General features: G+C 41.8%; 1 protein-coding gene across 4 annotated transcripts in view; it reads left to right on the top strand.

The window, feature by feature from the left end:
- nbeal1 (neurobeachin-like 1) overlaps nt 1-19,984 on the top strand; it is a 159,555-nt gene that overhangs the window by 49,386 nt on the left and 90,185 nt on the right. For 3 of the 4 annotated variants that reach the window (XM_034175856.1, XM_034175831.1, XM_034175839.1), the window contains exons 7-14: nt 2,140-2,225; nt 6,791-7,160; nt 7,315-7,421; nt 8,092-8,178; nt 16,348-16,431; nt 17,931-18,029; nt 18,140-18,711; nt 18,995-19,127. In XM_034175856.1, coding sequence (XP_034031747.1) covers nt 2,140-2,225; nt 6,791-7,160; nt 7,315-7,421; nt 8,092-8,178; nt 16,348-16,431; nt 17,931-18,029; nt 18,140-18,711; nt 18,995-19,127 — 1,538 coding nt within the window. The remainder of the gene's footprint in view (nt 1-2,139; nt 2,226-6,790; nt 7,161-7,314; nt 7,422-8,091; nt 8,179-16,347; nt 16,432-17,930; nt 18,030-18,139; nt 18,712-18,994; nt 19,128-19,984) is intronic. The other variant, XM_034175848.1, reaches the window with a different exon arrangement.

The following is a 19,984-nucleotide window of genomic DNA, read 5'->3' as shown; positions in this document are numbered from 1 at the left end:
ATGTTAACTTGACTGACAACCGGAGCCGGCGAGCGGAATGGAAGCTCCTCCTATTTGATGACGCACCGGGGCGAATTTTCGCAGCAAAAGCAGAGCGACACACCGGCGAAGGAGGCACGTCCGTCGCCACGCGACCCCCGCGAATTTGTAGCGTCTGACTGCGCCCGGTGTGAACGTGGCATTAAATAGATGAAAATCATCTATTTTTGGCATTCCCGCTCCCGTTCATTTTTATTCCCGTCCCATCCCAATCACGGGATTGATAAAATTTTGACTCGATTCACGTGACCCACGGGAATTCCCGAAAAATGTCATCCTCTACAGCAATCCACCAATCACGCCTGTATGGTAGAGTGGCCAGACGGAAGCCACTCCTTAGTAAACGGCACATGGCAGCCTGCCTGGCGTTTGCTAAAAGGCACCTGAAGGACTCTCAGACCATGAGAAACAGAATTCTCTGGTCTGATGAGACAAAGATTGAAATCTTTGGCGTGAATGCCAGGCATCATGTTTAGAGGAAACCAAGCTCCATCCCTACAATGAAGCATGGTGGTGGCAGCATCATGTTGTGGGGATGTTTTTCAGCGGCAGGAACTGGGAGACTAGTCAGGATGGAGGGTAAGATGAATGCAGCAAAGTACAGAGACATCCTGGATGAAAACCTGATCCAGAGCGCTCTTGACCTCAGACTGGGGCGATAGTTCCTCTTTCAGCAGGACAACAACCCTAAGCAAACAGCCAAGATATCACAAGTGTCTTCAGGACAACTCTGTGAATGAGTGGCCCAGCCAGAACCCAGACCTGAATCCGATTTGGACATCTCTGTAGAGATCTGAAAATGGCTGTGCACCGACGCTCCCCATCCAACCTGATGGCACTTGTGAGGTGCTGCAAAGAGGAATGGGCAAAACTGCCCAAAGATAGGTGCACCAAGCTTGTGGCATCATATTCAAGAAGACTTGAGGCTGTAATTGCTGCCAAAGGTGCATCAACAAAGTATTGAGCAAAGGGTGTGAATACTTACGTACATGTGATTTCTTTTTTTTTTTTTTTTTCTAAGTTTGCAAAAAAAATCCTTTTTCATGTTGTCATTATGGGGTGTTGTGAGTACAGTTTTACGGGGAAAAATGAGTTTACTCAATTTTGGAATAAGGCTGTAACATAACAAAATGTCAAAAAAGTGAAGCTTTCGAATACTTTCCAGCACTGTGATTCTTGTTTTTTGATGCATTATTTATTTCTCCCATTTTAAAACATTTTTATGAACAATGAATCCTCCAGTTTTTTGTTTTTTTTTTGTGGGGGGGGGGGGGGGGGGTGCAGTTTATCATTTTGCAATCAAATCTGTCTGGAGAAGGCAGTTCTCAGAATGTGAGTGACTGTACAAAAGGGAGACTTGTGAGGGAAGCCACCAACACACCCATCTGAAGGAGTTATAGGCTTTGTGAGACTGTGCACAGTGCGTCTTTTGACTGTTGCACCGCTAGTCATGATAACATGGACAGAGAAGGAATTTGTTACAAGAGAACAGGTCCGAGGGACCCAGGTCTCGTGTTCAATACCAGGTTAGACATGCTTTCCCATTCAGTTGAATGGGAAAGCATGTCTAATCTTTTAACTGGTATTGTACCTTCAAGCTGGTATTGTACCTGCAAGCTGTAGCTGAAGTTTCACATCTTCATTTTGAGAAAAAATAGCATAATAGCATAGCAAAATGACTAATCTAGCCTGATAATACACCATATCGTGACTGAATCTTCTGTTAAAATAAGTTGTTGTAAAACGATATTTATGAAGGAGGCAGACACCTCGGAGCCAATACGTCATGTAGCGTCTGTCCAGTCTGACATGTTGACAGGTAGTTAATGGATGACTGAGACCATTGTGACCCAGAGCTGCCACAGTCTTCTCAGTGTTTGTGTATTAAGGTCTTATTTTATCTAATTTGCAGATTTGTGTGTATCTGTCATTTGGTACAGAAAAGATAAAAATGCTGTATATGTGTTATATTTGTGCTGAAACAGATGGAAAATTCATAAATTTGCTCTCTGCTGTAGGCTCATTTATGGCTTTGCGAAGGCCAATTTATACCTACAGATTCGACTGATGTCCTTGTGTACGTGTGTGCTCTCCTTCTAGAGTGTTTCCAAGAGAGTGAGCACCTGAAAAACAGTCTGAAATGTTGCCTGCTGCACCTTTTTGGAGCGATAGTGGCTGGAGGCCAGGTAAGCCAGGCAAGTTACAGGTTTGATTCCGTTGTTCACATGTGCCAATGTCCATTCCAAGTTCGCGCCCTGTTCATTCATTCCAGTCAAAGCTGTTCACACAATAAATAAACCTATAGAGACTTTTGGATTTTTGGTCAATTTTTGCTTCTTATCTCTGAAAATCTACCTGAGTCAAAGCATTGATCTGAAAGCTACCACTGCAAGACCACATCACTGTAAATGTGTTAGCATTTCATCATTAAGGATGACATCATAACAACTGATGTGATGATGTCATCGTTAGCATTGTTCTTCCACCAGATGTTGTGGTTAAGCTTATTTAAGAGGTTGGTCAATGCCAGTGAAATACTTCACAAAGGATCCTTATCCTTTTTTATCTTGTGACATCTGTACTCCATTGGGTAATTTGTAGTGCGTGGTTCCTTTTGAGTTGCTTCCTCATGAGCAGTTGTGAAATTTGCACAACATGCTGGCAAAACTGCCTAGTTCAAAAATAATGAAGCAACAGTGTGACATAACCATCAAAATTTAAAAGTGGTCTTTTTTGTGAAATGTTATCGTTTTACATATGGTTATATATCAGAGTTTCAGTATTTCTATTGGTCTTGCTTCAGTCATTGCTAGAAATTATCAGTGCATATATACTATAATGTGCTAGAGCGTAACGCTTGTGACAACAGTTGGAGGTATCTTCTTTAGTCTGCAGAAGCCTGAAACAGACATTCTGTCCATTAGTTCCTGGTATTATTGAACAAGTAATATAATTATTCTATTGAAGCAGAGTAGGAGATATAGCTAAGGTGTTGACACAAATAAATCAAGGACTTATTCTCAGCGTTACGCTTGGAACAGTTTTACCTTGCTTTAGAAACATGTTTTTTCTAGGAAATGACATTTCTACCTTTACAAAAATGTATTACTGTGTGTTCGTATGAAGCACAAACTGACAAAATACAAGGTTATTTCTTTAACATTCAACTTTAAATGATAATGCTAAAATATCAATGTCACACAAAATTGATGAAAAAAGTGCTGTTTTGGGGGTAAATTTCCTGCATATCTCTGGAACCGTGCAGAATTTTTCCATGAAATTTTCAGTACCTGTCAGAGACTATAGGCAACTCAGATAAAACTGGATGGTGCTAAATAAAATAATGGCTTGTTCATGACAAATGCAATGCATATCAGCAGTTAGGCTTCATTATTTTTGAACTAGGCCTTATCGCCCATTCACATTGCTGGTTTCTTGTTGATTGCATTTAAGGTCCCATATTTTCCAGACTACATGTCACACCAGAGTATTGGTTGCATCTGTAGAAAAATGCATCATGATCATTTATTTGAAATATGGTGATACTGGTTTATGCAACAAGAAGCAAAAGGAATTTAATCAGCGCGTTATTTGCTGTATTTATAATGCAAACATTGCATTAATGAGCAAAAGCTAGCATGCTAATGTTATTGTACAAGATACAAAATACTCAAGAGTAAACAGTTTCTTGTCACCACTAAATGTCAATGCAGGGTTAAACATGCACTTTTAAATCAATAGATGTAAATAGACTTTTTAAAATAATGATGCATTTTTAAAGCTTTACAGTTCACTATACCTTGTTGTTTCCATGTTGTGGGTCTAGCTTTCCCACAAAGTGCAAACAAGTCAAGTGCTGAGTAGTATGAAGGTTAAGAGCATCGTCTTTCAGTTTGAGAACATGTTTTATTAGTTTCACTCATTCTCTAAGACCCAGCACATCCTCCTCATTTAGATCTTGTTGTTTTACATTGGCTGGCATCCAGCTTAATATTGTATTACCGCCACCTTCTGCTCCAGAGTGTGGATCAGATAATAACTCATTCAGATCAGTATACAGGAGCAGCTTGTCACGCATGTAGGCAGTAGATAATAATGCAGTATTTTTTTTTTAACATATCTTAAAAATATAAGCCACAGGACCACTCAAACAAATAAAAAAACAACCAAAACCATGACTTATAGTCTGGAAAGTACTGTATAGAGAAACTCTCTGGACTTTAAATGAAATGGCAAAAGGGAATATTCCAGCAGAGCTTTTCACTCGTGGTGACACAGATATGATATCCAAAGGTACTGCTGAATTCTGTGAAAAAAGAATGGGATGAATTTCACCATTTCTGATCGGAACAAATTCTTTGCAGCCCAGAAAAATTGCAAAGCATGCGACAGTCGAACACAGGGAGGTATTAACAAGAAGCAGACCACAGAAAGAAATAAGTAGGTCCTTCCCCCCTTGTTGAATGAGTATCAACTACAGAATCTGAGGAGCAAAATATCACTGATTCAACTCTTCTTAAGGTCTTTAAGCTCTCCTTCATCATCCTTTGTCAAACATGACAGAATCTATTTTGGTCTTCCACTATTTCAAAGCAAATGGACAAAACATTGTCATGGTATTTTTTTTAGGTTTGCAGACCTTATAGCGACGAGTGCTGGGATGACTAATGAAAATCATTAGTCGACTCCTTGGTTACCCTTACACTTGAAACACACTAACTACCTGGTTGTACATGCATTGATTCTTACATGCTTGACTGCTGCAGCTGACGTGTATGTATTTCCACATCCGCTGTCTTTGATAATCGCTTTTTCCTACACTTTGTAGTTTCTGTAACTGTTTGAGTGATTTTTTCTTCTTCTTCTTCTTCTTTTAAACAGGATGCGACCCGTTTGGGCTTGTGTGTGTGTGTGTCCCCGCTTTATTTATTTATTTATTTATTTTACTGGCTGTATAAACACATATAGACTAGCAATCATCTTTCCATTTAATAGATTATTTTATGATCCAGATCCTGTGCATCCTAGAGCTCTGTGTGAATTTAGTTGAGTTGTATTTGGAAAAGTGATCAGCAGAAAAGCAACCTCTTATAACCAGATAGTAGTCACTACTTTTTAATCACTAAAATGGCTTAAAAAACTGTATTCGGCAACATCTGCTGTATATTCATTTTGTGAATTGTTTTGTAATTTGTGTCGGTAGCATGGCCCAAGCAGAGGGTCACCCCTTTGAGTCTGGTCTGCTTGAGGTTTCTTCCTCAGAGGGAGTTTTTCCTTACTACTGTTGCCTCTGTGCTTCCTCTGGGGGTTGGTAAGGTTAGACCTTACATGTGTGAAGTGAGGCAACTTTGTTGTGATTTGGCACTATATAAATTAAATAAATTGAAATCTTTATATTTTTCATTCAGTATTTTAGCATTTCAGAGGGTTATCTAGAGGAGGTGTGGCACCTGTGATAAACTTCTGCTGTGCCCTGATGTTGTCTATACTTCAGGAGGTTTGTTTACATTGTGCCCTGAACCGGAACTCTGCTGAAACCAACCTCTCGTGAGTCATGGACTGCGAGACGGTGTGAGATTCACAACTGCGAAACACCAAATTGCTGTGACTTCTTTCCCACTCATAGAAATTCCAGTAAAAGTTGTTAATTACTTAATGTTGCCAGGATGATGTCAAACTGAATTTTTCTGTCTATTTTAGCTGCATGAAAAATAAACACTGGGTCTGTTTTCATGGCAGCCATGATACACTTCTGTGATGCTTCTGTCATGCAGGTGGTCTGCAAGGTCTAATTTGTTAAATGAAAATCAGCATGCAACACAAACCCAGCATAAAACAAGCCGTGTGTTTTAAGCCTTTTAGCCTTGTTGGCTAGCCAATCACTAATCTTTACAATAAATTAATATCAAATCTAAGCAGTGAAACTCTTTTTCTGACGTGGGTCGCAGTGGCAGAAGCCTAAACAGCTCACCCCACACTTTCCTATCCATGGCCAAGTGCTCAAAGTCTTCCTGGAGGATCTAAAGGTGTTCCCAAACCAGCTGGGAGATATGGTCCTTAGTCTTCCCCGGGACATTCACTTAGTCACTCTTTTGTACATTCATTTTCTGCTGTTTATCCAGTTCCAGATCACGGTAGCAACAGGGTAAGCAGCTTGGCTAAAGCAGCTAAATTGACTTAAAAAAAAAACATAAACAATACACTATAGAATAACCTATTGAAAATATCATTATTACACAGTGAACTACATATATTCTCAATGGATTCCTTATTCTACAGCTCCGGGTTCATTTCTGGAAAGTGACTTTTGTTTCCTCAAACCTGTGTGACAGCCTTTCAGTCTCTTTCCTAGAAACTGAAATAGTTACTTATTCTATGCAACAGATTTGTTGGAAACAAACAGCCTGTCCATACATTGAAACCTAATTTCATTAGATGGTGCAGCTTCTCCATGGCTGGACAGGACATTCAGGCACTGTGATCTTTTTGGGAAGCGCTCCAATAAAAATTTTAATCCATAATGTAGGGTATCAGTTAAAGCTCACAAACCCAGAACATAACACCACTCTTGAAGTCACTCTTGAGTCTTGAAATTTTTGGGCCACACAAGCAGTCAGCGGGAAAATTTTTTTAAAAGTGCCCAGGGGCAATTTTTTTTCACTGAGTCAGCAATTTTTAGAGCAGTGGGCGGATTCGTAAAACAGTAAATCCAATAACTATGGCCTAACCTTGCTTTGTTGTTCCTTGGCAGAGGAACGCTGTACTTGCCATCTCCCCGGCCACCATGGAAGTGTTGATGCGGGTGCTGGCTGACTGCTCTATGGGTAGCTGCTCTTCAGATGAGAGTGAGGACTGGGACAGTGAGGCCCCCGATCGTAAGGCATTGTTAACGTTGGGCTGCCTTCGGGAAGTGGTGCAGCGCCTCCTAGCCTCCAGCTCTGACCAGCGGCAAGTGGAAATTGCCTCAGTGTTAGAAAACTACTTCAAGCTGCTCAACTCGGATCCTGCAGCTGCAGTCGCTGCCAAGCAACAACAGCAGCAGCAGCAGGCCAAGGGTCGAGCACCGTCACTGGGTCGACATTGGGAGAGTCGATTTGTGGCGCTGCAAGTACACATGCTAGGTAGGGGTGATATACGTGTATTGCTAATTATTTATTCAATTAATTTTACATTGACTGGAGTAAGTACTGAAGGTCAAGCAGTCGTCGTGCATTTCTGTCTCTTGGATTTGTCATTCTCTGTCTGTCTCTGTTCATCTTTTCTTGTTCCTGTCAGACACTATCAGGGACATGTTCCTGTGTTCAGACAGGCCAGTTCTACAAGCCATCTTCCTCAACAGTAACTGTTTTGAACACCTGACACGACTGCTGCAGAACAGCAAGGTAACGGCCCTGGTGTTCTGATCTGAAATGACTCAGACACGGTATGCTGAGTGCGAGTGTGTCATTCCTATGTTTGGTAAATGTGAGCCAACTGAAAACACTGAATAAAAATCAGCTTCATGTCTAATTTATCAGTTGCACTTTATCACATCCTGCGTGATACCAGAGGATTTTCAGGTTGTGTCAAGTCTTGCTTTTCCCTGTTGCAGTACATTTGCTCAGCTAACGTTTTTATGTACATAGGAGTTTATGTTTATTGTGTCAGTGCTTGATAAAATGGTTCAGTTATTACAGTTACAGTTGACTTTAACAGCTGGTATTTGATTCTAAAGTAGGTCAGTTACTGTAGTTTGGATGTATTTAGTCCAGAGTTGATGTAATCCTTAATTATTTTGTGCGTCAAACTTTTTTTTTTTTTTTTTTTTTTTGTGCTTCAGTTACAGTGGGAGCGCATTGTACACAAATTGCATGCGAGCCTCTCCACAGTAATGCTGAATCACCAACATACTGAACACTACAGAGCACCTTGTCTTTTAACCTCTCATCCTCTCCTCCACTGACAGCCTCCCCTGCACTGCCTGTTTTTCTTGCTCTTTGACTTTCTGTGTCTGTCAACAGCACCCTCCCCACATGCTCTGTTGACTTGTTGCTTGTTGTGTGTGTATGTCAGCTGGTTAACACTAGGTGCACGGCGGCAGACAAGGACCAGAAAGATATAACCAACAACAGGTTACTGACAGGAGAGGCGGATGCTCAGGTACCGCCAAGAAAGCTTCACTACATCCTACACCACCTTCCTCCCCACCCTTTGTGCTCACCCTATAAAACCACATGAGCCACTGCCCACCAACTTCATTTCATTAGAGTCACATGGGCACTCCACAGCAAGACACACTGGTATACACCAGACAAGCATTTGTAATTGGATTGCACCAGTCTCTCAGAACCTTACAGAAGCTGTACGTAATGAGTCCTCAATGCACGTAGTTGTCATAGCCTGTCCTAGTCTGAGATCTGTCAGATTACCTCCTGTTGTGTGTGACTTACTATTTATTTAATGCTTTATTTATTCAACGCAACAGTAATTTTCCAGAACAAAGTGCTACCAATTTTGCCAGTTTTACAGTTTTCATATTATAACATTAAAGCATTACATTAATGCTACTGCAGGCATTGGTGTCCTCATTCGTGATCTACTCATTGTTTGTTGTTGTAGGTTTTACATATTAGTCGAATAGTGTGCATGTTTTGCAAATTATAGTGTTGTGAGCAAGACACTAAAATCTTTAAAATGTTCTGGCTTCATTGTGGGGAAGTATGGCTCATTTCAGTTGTAAATCATTTTGGATAAAAGCATCTGACAGCTGTGTAAATGTGGATATGTAGGGTGTGTTTTAAGTCTGCATTTTTAAATCAAGTCTGTTGCAAAGGATCTGTACTTTACAAGCAGTGGTGTGTGATGACAGTCTCAATTTCCCACTCAAACTGAAGCAAAACGTCCTAACGTCAAGCAACCCAGTCCAGTCCAGTCGAAGATTCAAGCTTCTCTACTATGGAAACCACCAGGAGTAGGGGAAAAACTACAGAGGATCTTCAGACAGCACAAAATCCCAGTTTACTTTAAACCAGTCAACACCTTGAGACAGAAATTAGTTCACCCGAAGGACAGGATCCCTAGTTACAAACAGAGCAATGTAGTGTATCATATCAGATGTCAGGAAAACTGTAATGAACACTACATAGGTGAGACGAAGCAACTTTTACACAAGAGGCTATACCAGCACCGCAGAGAGGTCGCCAGTGGACCTCAGTCTGCAGTTCATCTCCACCTGAAAGTCACTAACCATACGTTTGAGGACAAGGAAGTTAAAATCTTAGCCAGTAATGGTTTGAGAGAGGTGTCAAGGAAGCATTCTTTGTAAAACAGTTGAAACCCAGCCTTAACCGCGGAGCAGGTCTCAGACATGCTTTGTCCCCAGTTTACAATGTGGTACTCAGGTCAAAGCAGTTTCAGTCTTTTGTTCGTGGTAATGAGTCATTCACGTCATCAGGAGAGAGTCGTCAAGGGAGCCATCAGGGGAGGCTTCCGTCCTGTCATTAGGAGAGTGCTAACTAGAGCACAATAGGTGCTAATTAAAGCTATTGTTTAGTCACTAGCCTATAGCAGTCAGCCTCTCGGTAGGTGGGGTCTGGTGAGGTTAAAAAACTCCAGCTTTTGTTGGCTTCTGGTTTATTCTTCTCTACAAAAGTCAAGACAGAAGTCAGACTACCAGAGCAAGAATTTTAGCTGAGGAAGCTTCTGTGATTTGAAGCAAAACGTCCTCACGTCAAGCAATCCAGTCCAGTCGAAGATTCAAGCTTCTCTACTATGGAAACCACCTGGACAACTGAGAGCCTCCACAGAAACATTGCGACCGATTGTGGGCATGAGGCCCTGGCACTGGTACGTAAGCTGGAAAGGACTGCTAAAAAGATAGCTAACTTCAGAAACCACTTAAGATTTAACCTAAGATGCAAACAAAACAATGTTATTCCCAAATGCATGAAGCAAAAGGCACTAGAAGCAGGCCACACAGCAGAAAAGATCCAGCACAGTTACCTTAGGAGGATTTTGGGTCTTAGAATTAGAAGGCTTCATTTTAAAATATTAGACCTCCAAAATAATCTTGGTAGTCTTTACAAAAGGTTAGAAACCTTAGTGGAGGAAGAGGCCCATAATAAGATCACAAAGTTCATAGTTAAAATTCAAATGGCTGAGCATTTAAAAAGTAAGGAGCGGCAAATCAGGAAGTTTCACAACCTTTTAATGCAGAAAAGGCGTACTTTCAGGGGGAGTAGTTTTAAAGATACACCCAGACAAATTAGTGACAACAGGGAAAATTGGGTAAAGAATCTGTCCGACAGGGTTCTTACACAGACAGAAAAGGATGTGCTTACCAAAGGACTAAATTTCTCAGTGACCCCTAAACATATACCGACAGTAGATTACATCACTGCAGTAGAGTCAGCCATTAAACATAACAGTTTGTCAGAGTCAGAAGCTGGGGACCTCCGACTAAGAGTCACAGCAGCGCTTAACAGTGCTAAGCCTCCTACGTCCAACATCACAGGAGAAGAACAGAAAGCTTTGGCAGCACTGCAGAAGGACCAAAGCATCCTTATCCTGCCAGCAGATAAAGGCAGATGCACGGTGGTCCTGAACACATCGGACTACGAGGCCAAGGTCAGCAACTTGCTCAATGACTCCAGTACATACGAACGTCTGAAGAGAGACCCCACGAGTGGCTATAAGAAGAAAATCATTAGCTGCCTCCAAAACCTGGAGAAAGAGGGACTCATGGACAGGCAGACATACTACAGACTGTACCCGGGGGACGCCACTCCTTGCATCTATGGACTGCCCAAAATCCACAAACAGGACGTGCCACTCAGGCCTATTGTATGTAGCACAGATTCCATCACATACAGTTTGGCCAAGCACCTCAAGTGGATTTTGGCTCCTCTAGTGGGTAACTCAGACCACCATGTGGAGAACACACAAGATTTTGTGAACAAAATCAAGGACCTGCAGCTGGAGGCAGATGAAACTATGGTGTCATTTGATGTGACTTCGTTGTTCACCTGCATCCCCACCGCTGAGGCCATCTCAGCTGTGAGGCAGAGACTGCTGGAAGATGTGTCTCTACCTGAAAGGACCAAACTCACACCAGACCACATCTGCCAACTCTTGGAGATCTGTCTTAACACCACGTATTTCCTGTTTAGGGGGAATTAATACAGGCAGATCCATGGTTGTGCGATGGGGTCTCCGGTATCCCCCATTGTGGCCAATCTGTACATGGAGCGAGTGGAGAAGATAACCTTGACGTCGTTCACGGGCATCTCTCCCAGTCACTGGTTCAGATATGTCGATGACACATGGGTTAAAATCAAGCAACAGGAGGTCGAGGACTTTACAGAACACATCAATTCGGTGGACTCTAATATCAAGTTCACACGTGAGGATGCCAGAAACAACCATTTAGCCTTCTTGGACTGTGATGTTATGATTGGAGAGAACAGGCAGCTCCAGACAGAGGTTTACAGAAAACCCACTCACACTGACCAATATCTGCTCTTTGGCTCAAACCACCCCCTTGAACACAAGCTCGGGGTGATCAGGACTCTTCAACACAGAGCCCTACAGGTGCCCACAACTGCAGAGGGAAGGGCTAAAGAGCAACAACTTATACGGAAAGCCCTCACAGTATGTGGGTACCCACATTGCTCCCTGGACAAAGTGCAGAAGTCCCAGAAAACAAAGAGACCAGATAGACAGGAGACGGAGACAAGAAGAAGAGTGTCGAAAAACTACAGAGGATCTTCAGACAGCACAAAATCCCAGTTTACTTTAAACCAGTCAACACCTTGAGACAGAAATTAGTTCACCCTAAGGACAGGATCCCTAGTTACAAACAGAGCAATGTAGTGTATCATATCAGATGTCAGGAAAACTGTAATGAACACTACATAGGTGAGACGAAGCAACTTTTACACAAGAGGCTATACCAGCACCGCAGAGAGGTCGCCAGTGGACCTCAGTCTGCAGTTCATCTCCACCTGAAAGTCACTAACCATACGTTTGAGGACAAGGAAGTTAAAATCTTAGCCAGTAATGGTTTGAGAGAGGTGTCAAGGAAGCATTCTTTGTAAAACAGTTGAAACCCAGCCTTAACCGCGGAGCGGGTCTCAGACATGCTTTGTCCCCTGTTTACAATGTTGTACTCAGGTCAAAGCAGTTTCAGTCTTTTGTTCGTGGTAATGAGTCATTCACCTCATCAGGAGAGAGTCGTCAAGGGAGCCATCAGGGGAGGCTTCCGTCCTGTCATTAGGAGAGTGCTAACTAGAGCACAATAGGTGCTAATTAGAGCTATTGTTTAGTCACTAGCCTATAGTAGTCAGCCTCTCGGTAGGTGGGGTCTGGTTAGGTTAAAAACTCCAGCTTTTGTTGGCTTCTGGTTTATTCTTCTCTACAAGAGTCAAGACAGAAGTCAGACTACCAGAGCAAGAATTTTAGCTGAGGAAGCTTCTGTGATTTGAAGCGAAACGTCCTCACGTCAAGCAACCCAGTCCAGTCGAAGATTCAAGCTTCTCTACCACTCAAACTGACCTCAAAACCCTATATAAAAAAAAGAAATAAACAAGCGGAGGCAAAACCTTACCCGACTTATAGCTTTCCACAAATCCATGTAAAACGGACTAATTTTGCATGTGGAATTAAATGTGTGTAAAGCCCCTTTCACACCGGGCCGCCATAGAGTTGCGTAATGTGGCATACTGACGACGCTGAGTTTAAGCAGCTCTATGCTGAGTTTTTGCTCCCCTACACAGCAGTATGCTGAGGGTTTTAATTTTTTTGGCTTAGAGCACTAGACACAGAAAGTACACAGTTTTTAAGAAAGTAAACATTTTTAAATTGTGGAATATGTCATCCGCAGAGATTAGGTGCAAAGTCAAATCACAGCGAAATGTTGTGGAACCATACATTTTTGCCATGAAATGTAAAAAAAAAATCAATTTATCAGTCTTTTTTTCATTCTCATAAATTTGTGCATAGGGCACATTCATGGGAAAAGTTGTAAAAAATTTATTTTGCTGAACGGTAGATAAATGGCATGTTTGCAAGTCAAGTATGCAAACTATCTGAAGGCTTATCACCCAGCAGATAGCCCAGCACCTCGGAGGCCAATAATAATACTCTTATGTTTTCCCCTTTAAAATCAGTCCTTTCCTGAACAAACACATGCACTGAGTAGTGAGGGCTAGAGATAGTGATCATGTTTGTGAATGTATTCTGCTTGCACACAGAGGCTTGGGATTCCCATTTTGATTTGACTTTAAGTTGGAATACTCCAGCATCAAAAGTGTTTCAAGAAATGTCCTTTCCTTCACATTGAACAACACAAGTGGGAATGTTTTGTAACTTTACTTGTGAAATGTCCCATAAAATTTCTACAAATACTGTAATAACATATCTCTGTAAGAGGCACATTGTCTCAGAGGTGAAGTTGCTGATGATGGAGCAGGCCACCAAGACTTCATAAATTCTTATGGTCATCTAGCAGATCCTATGAGTTGGAAATCTGAACTGCACTGAAGACTTCTGGAAGACTGCAAATGATTAATTCTGGAGAATGTTCCAACTAGATTCCTTTTTGGACACTGAGTCACCTTTTATATTCCATTCACTGAGACTCTGCTCTGCACCATTCGGATGTTTGTTTTTGAGCCATCAGTTCTTGCGATCACTTCTTATGACATGTATGTGGTTGCTTATGTGCAACATTTCTCTCTTGATTCTCTCTGCATGTTTGACATTTCTTTATTCTGCTTTGCTTATTTGTTTTTTGTTATAGGTAGTATTTCTTTATTCTGCTTTGCTTATTTGTTTTTTGTTATTGGTAGTATGACCTAAGCTGCTTAAGGTTTCTTACTGTATTCAAAAACATCTGAGGAAGATTATTCTTACCGCTGTTGGCAGTGTGCTTATTCAGGGGGTGGGTAAAGTTAGACTTTACTCTTCTGAAGCACCTTGGGGTGACTTTTGCTGTGATTTAACTCTGTATAAATTGAATTATGAAGTACGACCACAAAAAAATCTGTAGAAGTCTTACTTTACCTCCTTATCTATATGCGCAGAAGTGGAAGACATCCTGAACTTTGTGTTACAATATCTACACCTGGCTTCTTCTTGTGTGTTTCCAGAGTTGGTGCACATTTTTTAACTCTCGTCACTGATTTCTTGCCGTAAACGTTTTTGTATTTAGTCCACTTTAATGTTTTCAGAGCCCACTGCACACCAACATTGCACAGATTAGGTATTGCAGATAGCTAACTAGCTAGTGCAGCATGGAAATCCAATGTCCATAATGTCAATGATTAAGGTGCTAGTCAGTGTTACTAACGGTGATTGAATGCATCATGTGTCAAATGAGGATACAAGATTATTATGATCACACCAGCTTCACATTTGTTTCAAAGCAAGTCTTGCCACCCAATACCACTTTTGCACACCCCACAAAATGGGCTTGCTTGGAGAGGCTGGAACCAAACCAACCTGGCAACACAGTGTGCAAGCATCTATATATAAAAGCCAAGTGACCTCTGTGTATGTGTGCGTGCATGTATGGCTTCAGTCAGAGAAACTGGGGAGAGCTGGCATTTGCTGTTTGGTATGCTTATGTATTTTGGGTCACAGATGAACACCGCAAAAACACAAAGTTGATAGGACTAATATTTTTGGAGAAATTAGGGATATTAGGTAACAACAGCGAACAATGGATGTTGATAATTACATCTGTGTACATCTGTACATGTGTGTAACTTTGATCATGGAAAAACTGGGGAGAGCTGGCATTTTCCATTTGGTATACTTTTGTATTTTGGGTAGTGTAGAGCCTGTAGATCCCCCATGGGCAGCGCACTAGTATCTCTAATTGAACATGTGTAGCGCCTCTTAACGCTCAGCAGCGTTCAGCTGTCAATACTGTTTGGGTGCTAGTTATAGTCTCTCCTTCAGGTACAGCTGACTGAACGGCCTGTTTTATACTTAACATCTGTTCAGTACAGCTGAGACTCCTGAATAGCATTAACCGATCGTCTGAGTTCATTCAGTGGATTATGTGATGCAGACTGAAAGGCTGAAAGGTTATTTGTTACCTTTATGGAAAATCGTATTTCCTTTCTTGTACTTTTACTACGCACAGGACCAAATTTCTAAAGTATAATCCCTCCATTGATCGGGATAATATAAACACAGGTGTACAGTTACACGTGGGAACACACACACACCAGTGTGCCTTTGTTGTAAAGTGGCTGTAACCTGATGCTGTAACCTGCTACATGTTGGTGTTTGTGAGGTCAACTGTAGAAATCCACTGTAGAGAACAACAGATGGTAGCAGCTGTTAATGCAAAAAAGCGTTACAGCTAAACCTACCAGTAATAAAGATTAAACTCCTGAAACACGAAAACAACTAAAACTAGTAAAGAACTGAGGTTTCAAACTGTGTTAACAACCCAACATTTCTGTCTTGTTATGGAGTGGCCCCTTTGCCTCATTCGCCATTTTCACTTTCCTCCTGCCGCTTCATCCCTCCGAGCTCTTTCTCTCCATGTTGTCGTGGTTTTCGGTGGAGTACAGGATGGGTTTCAGTGGGACGCTATGGCATTGTTGTGTGTACTTGCAGGATTGTGTGGTTTAAGGTGGTCTGTACTCAGTGTTGATGATCGCAACAGTCCCTCTCCAGCTGGTCCAAGAACCTCAGTCTACAGCTACATTTTGTTAAATAAGTGGTTGAGTAACCTCCAAAAAAGGACAGAGCTGGATGGAGATGTGCTTGTGTTGTTTTTCATACTTGTTATAAATTACCTGCTGTATGTCTGAGGAAAGAGAATGGCTTCAAGTCTCTCCCTAACTGTGTGGAAGTGGGATTTCTGATTTGATTTTATTTATTTATTCCAGTCATATTTTCATGTTGCGTAAAGGAATTTCATCTTACCCGGAGCAGGGGAAACATTTGCTTTATCCCTGCTGTAACATCTGCAGTACAGGCTGCGCTGCAGCTTTTACTGCAGTAATCTCTTAATAAAGGTTTTGACTGCAGCCAATTCTGCCTCTTACTCCTGCAAGTGTGATGCATGTTGTATTGAGTGCATTTTAAATATGTTGAATGTTCTTTTGCAATTAAATTCTTGTTCACAGGTGTGGTTTCAGTACTGCCTGCATGCCCTTTCATTGTATTAAATGTGCTGGAATATCCGTAAGAGTGTTTGCTTTGTGTTCAGTCGGGCAGTTACTGTCTTCCCTCAGAACATGCGTTGGTGGGTTGGCGGGGGGGGGCAACACTGATTGGAATGAATGACAGATCCTTCCAATTTGCTTTTAGGTATTTCAAGGGCGGCTAGATTCTCTTGCTGTGGCAGCTATCAAAGCCTTGACAACAGTGATGCATAAATCACCGGCTGCAAAGGTAAAGGGCAACTCAGATTAATGCTTTGAATGAAATGTAATAGCTATGCGGTGCATTGAACACACTTTAGGTGTTTTTTTGTTTGTTTGTTTGTTTTTGTTGGGTTTTTTTGTTTGTTTTTTTTTGCACTGCAAAAGCCGCAGATTTAAGCAAGTGTAATCATCTTGTATTTATATTCATAATCTTGCTGGTCTTCTTTTCAGGTATATATGGATTATGTTGTGCTTTTTAGCAGCAATCCTTTGGCTTAATTCAAGTAAATGTCACGTGCGTTGACAAAAAGCTTTTATCTTTATTTTTATATATATGAGGGATGAAACGTGTGGTGGGTTTTACAAATAAATCTGTATTTGTAATTGTCTTCTTTTTTTTTTCATTTGGAAAAAAAGGCAATTTGAAAACTGAAAATTCTGTTTGTCCTTCATCACTTTTAGCGAATGTGTGGCTGCTCATGTCATGAACACTGCCATCTACTAGTAACTGTACTTTAATGGTAACATTCACACTATACCGACCAGCCAACCACGGATGTCAGGAAACTAACGTATCCATAATGCAATGCTCATGTGTGTCTAAATGCTAAAACCTTCAAAATTAGTGCATTACTTCAAAACTAAAGCATATAGCTGATATTTTCACTTTGTAAAACGACAGACGTGATGTTAATTTCAATAACTTGTCCTCAGTTAGTTTGTTTAAAATTGGAACCATAAGTCAAAACTGTCTACCTGTGCAAAACGCCAGTGAAATGACCGGCAGGTCTGTATGGTGTGAAGAGAAATTATCTTCTTTTTTCCCCTCCCTCTTCCTTTCTTTCTGGTAGTCAACTCTTCTCTACCTGCAGAGGATAGAGCTCTACAATTCATGGCTGTCTGTCTGCTACAGAACATGTAACAGACAGGCACTAAAATCTTTGATTTCAGACTACAAATGTTTTTACGTGTTAAGCTTTATTCACCATGCCCTCAAAAATATGTTAGTGGTCTAAAAGTTATCGGAACTAAATTTATCGGAAGCTAATTGGCCCGCTGATGGTTTTCAGAGTTATCTGGAAAGCTAATCTGCTAATGAAAATGTTAGCTTCGATAATTAGCAAATTAGCGGAACTGTGCCCACCACTGGGTAGGACACAGTAATTCGCTGGATATTTGGGGCTTATACAATACAGGCAGTTTGTAAAACAAAAGTGCCGTGTTACACTTTAAATGCATTTGTGGCCACGCAGTTAGTGCACCTGCTTCCAGAGTAGAAGGTTCCCAGCTCAAGACCACGCCTGCCCATTCTCTGTGTCATGTGGAGTTCCATCAGAGAGGGCATCCAGTGTGAAAGTTGTACCAAATCAACAGGCAGAGCCATATCTCCAAGGGAGAAGCTGAACAAATTTACCTTTACAAGTCTGCAAAAGTGTTTGGTTTTTATGATGAGTATCAGAAAGACTAATTGTTTGAACCTTTAAAATGTACTTAATTGTGCTGACAAGCATGCTGATGTCCCTGTAGGAGGTGTTTAAGGAGAGAATTGGTTACAATCACCTGTACGAAGTGCTCGTCTCTCTTGGCCAGCCTTCCAAGCAGCTCCTCAAAGAGTTGATGAATATGGTAGGATCTCTGCCTCTGTAATTGTTGGTCCTGATGTCTGTCCTTCTTGAGTCTTTACTTTTATGAGTGTGAAGATGTATTTCCTTAATGGTGTGTGTTTGTGTGTCCAGGCAGTGGAGGGGGAGCACACCTCAGTGGGGCTTCTCGGCATCAGTAACGTGGAGCCATTGCTGCTTCTGATTCAGTGGCTCCCAGAGCTGAACTCATCAGAACTTCAGCTTTTTGCAGCTGACTGGCTCCGCCGCCTTAGCTGCCTAAACCGCCAGACTCGCGCCACCTGTGTCAATGCTGCCATGGTCATGCGAGCACTGGCTGCTCTAGAGCACCATCAAAGGTTGCATCGAGCCTGTGCAGAGAGCATATTTGGACTGGTGGGCTCACTGGGCTCTCAGTCCCTGAGTGCCAAGGAACTCCTGGGGTTTCTTCGCCTCCTTAGACCCTCAGAATCCAGCCAGGCTCATCCCTATGTCAACCCCGCCCTTAAAGCCCTGCTTGCCATGGTTCGCAAGCATGGCCTAGAGAGTGCTATGCAGTACTTTGACTTGTCACCCAGTATGGCTGGTATTGTAGTTCCCACAGTGCAACGCTGGCCGGGATCTGGTTTCACTTTCCTGGCCTGGCTGTCTCTTGACCAAGACCAGCTGGGTCCACCAAACAAGGATAAGAGGAAACAGCTGTATAGGTGAACTGTTATTTGTGTTCAAAAAATTATACTGTAGTATGAAAACACAAGTAAAAATAGTCTAAGCTACTGCCTTTTGGACTAATCTGAAATATAACTTTATATAAAAATCAAGATGTCATTTTCTCATTGTGCTGTCTGTGTGTTCTTCAAAAGCCACGATGAAAAAGCTACAGACCTTCTCAGGATCCGCTCAAACTCTGATCGTGTCTGGAATATGTCCTCTAAAACAACATGCTCTCAATGTGTTTTTCTTCTTCTTTTTTTGTAACATCACCTATAGTTTTTTCACCCCAGGAGGGACGGGGTTTGAAGCCTTCATCAGTGCAGCAGGTGTGTTGGTGGTGGCTGTGTGCACAAAGAAGGAGTATGTCACCGTCATGCTGCCTGACTACTGCTTTTGTGACTCTCTGTGGGTGAGTTACTTTTTTTAATCAAATTATTTGATTATTTTAATGGAATTTATAAGTGTCATATCTCCCAGAGATTCATACCATCATTGTTCAATGAAAATGTTTCAAACCCTCTTCTTTTATACACCAACTGATCAGACACCATCTGAGTCCATGGGAAATGTTTTCTCCTGAGTGTCAGCAGAAAAATGTGCAGTTTTTAGGCGATGATTCTTCAGCTAAAAGTCATATATACGAGGGCTGTCAATAAAGTAACGGTCCTTTTTATTTTTTTCAAAAACTACCGTATTTTCCGGACTATAAGTCGCACTTTTTTACATGTTTTGGCCGGGGGTGCGACCTATACTCCGGTGCGACTTATAAATGAAAAATATACCGGTAGGATCTCAATTAATTTACTGTAACAAAACAATTTTACGTGACAGAGTCGATCTATGTTTTAAAATGGCCACCGGAAAAGGAAATGCAATGCATCATGGGCACTGTAGTATGACGGCCATCCTATAGTTCACGCTGGTCGCGATAACCAATCAGAGAACAGAACTTTGGATGCGTATTCCTCACCTCACCCACAGCGTGTGAAGCTGACGAACACGGTGCTTGCTGTTATTCCGGCTTGGCGAACAGAACAGCTTCAACCCTTGGATATCAATGTGAGCAGAGTGTTTAAGTTGATGCTGAGAGCTGCGTGGGAGCATTGGGTGAGCGACGGCGGAGGATTAGCGTGTGCACTTGGAAGGAGCTGGCGTCGATGATTGTGAAAAGCGTTTGAAGCAGACGAACATGGTGTTTATTCCGGGATGGCTAACAAGACAGCTTCAACCCTTGGATATCAGTGTGAGCAGAGTTGACGCCGAGAG

This window comes from Thalassophryne amazonica, chromosome 1 (genome assembly GCF_902500255.1).
Source record: "Thalassophryne amazonica chromosome 1, fThaAma1.1, whole genome shotgun sequence".
NCBI lineage: Eukaryota > Metazoa > Chordata > Actinopteri > Batrachoidiformes > Batrachoididae > Thalassophryne > Thalassophryne amazonica.
Note: the sequence above shows the minus strand (reverse complement) of the source record. Positions and strands in the feature narration are given on the sequence as shown.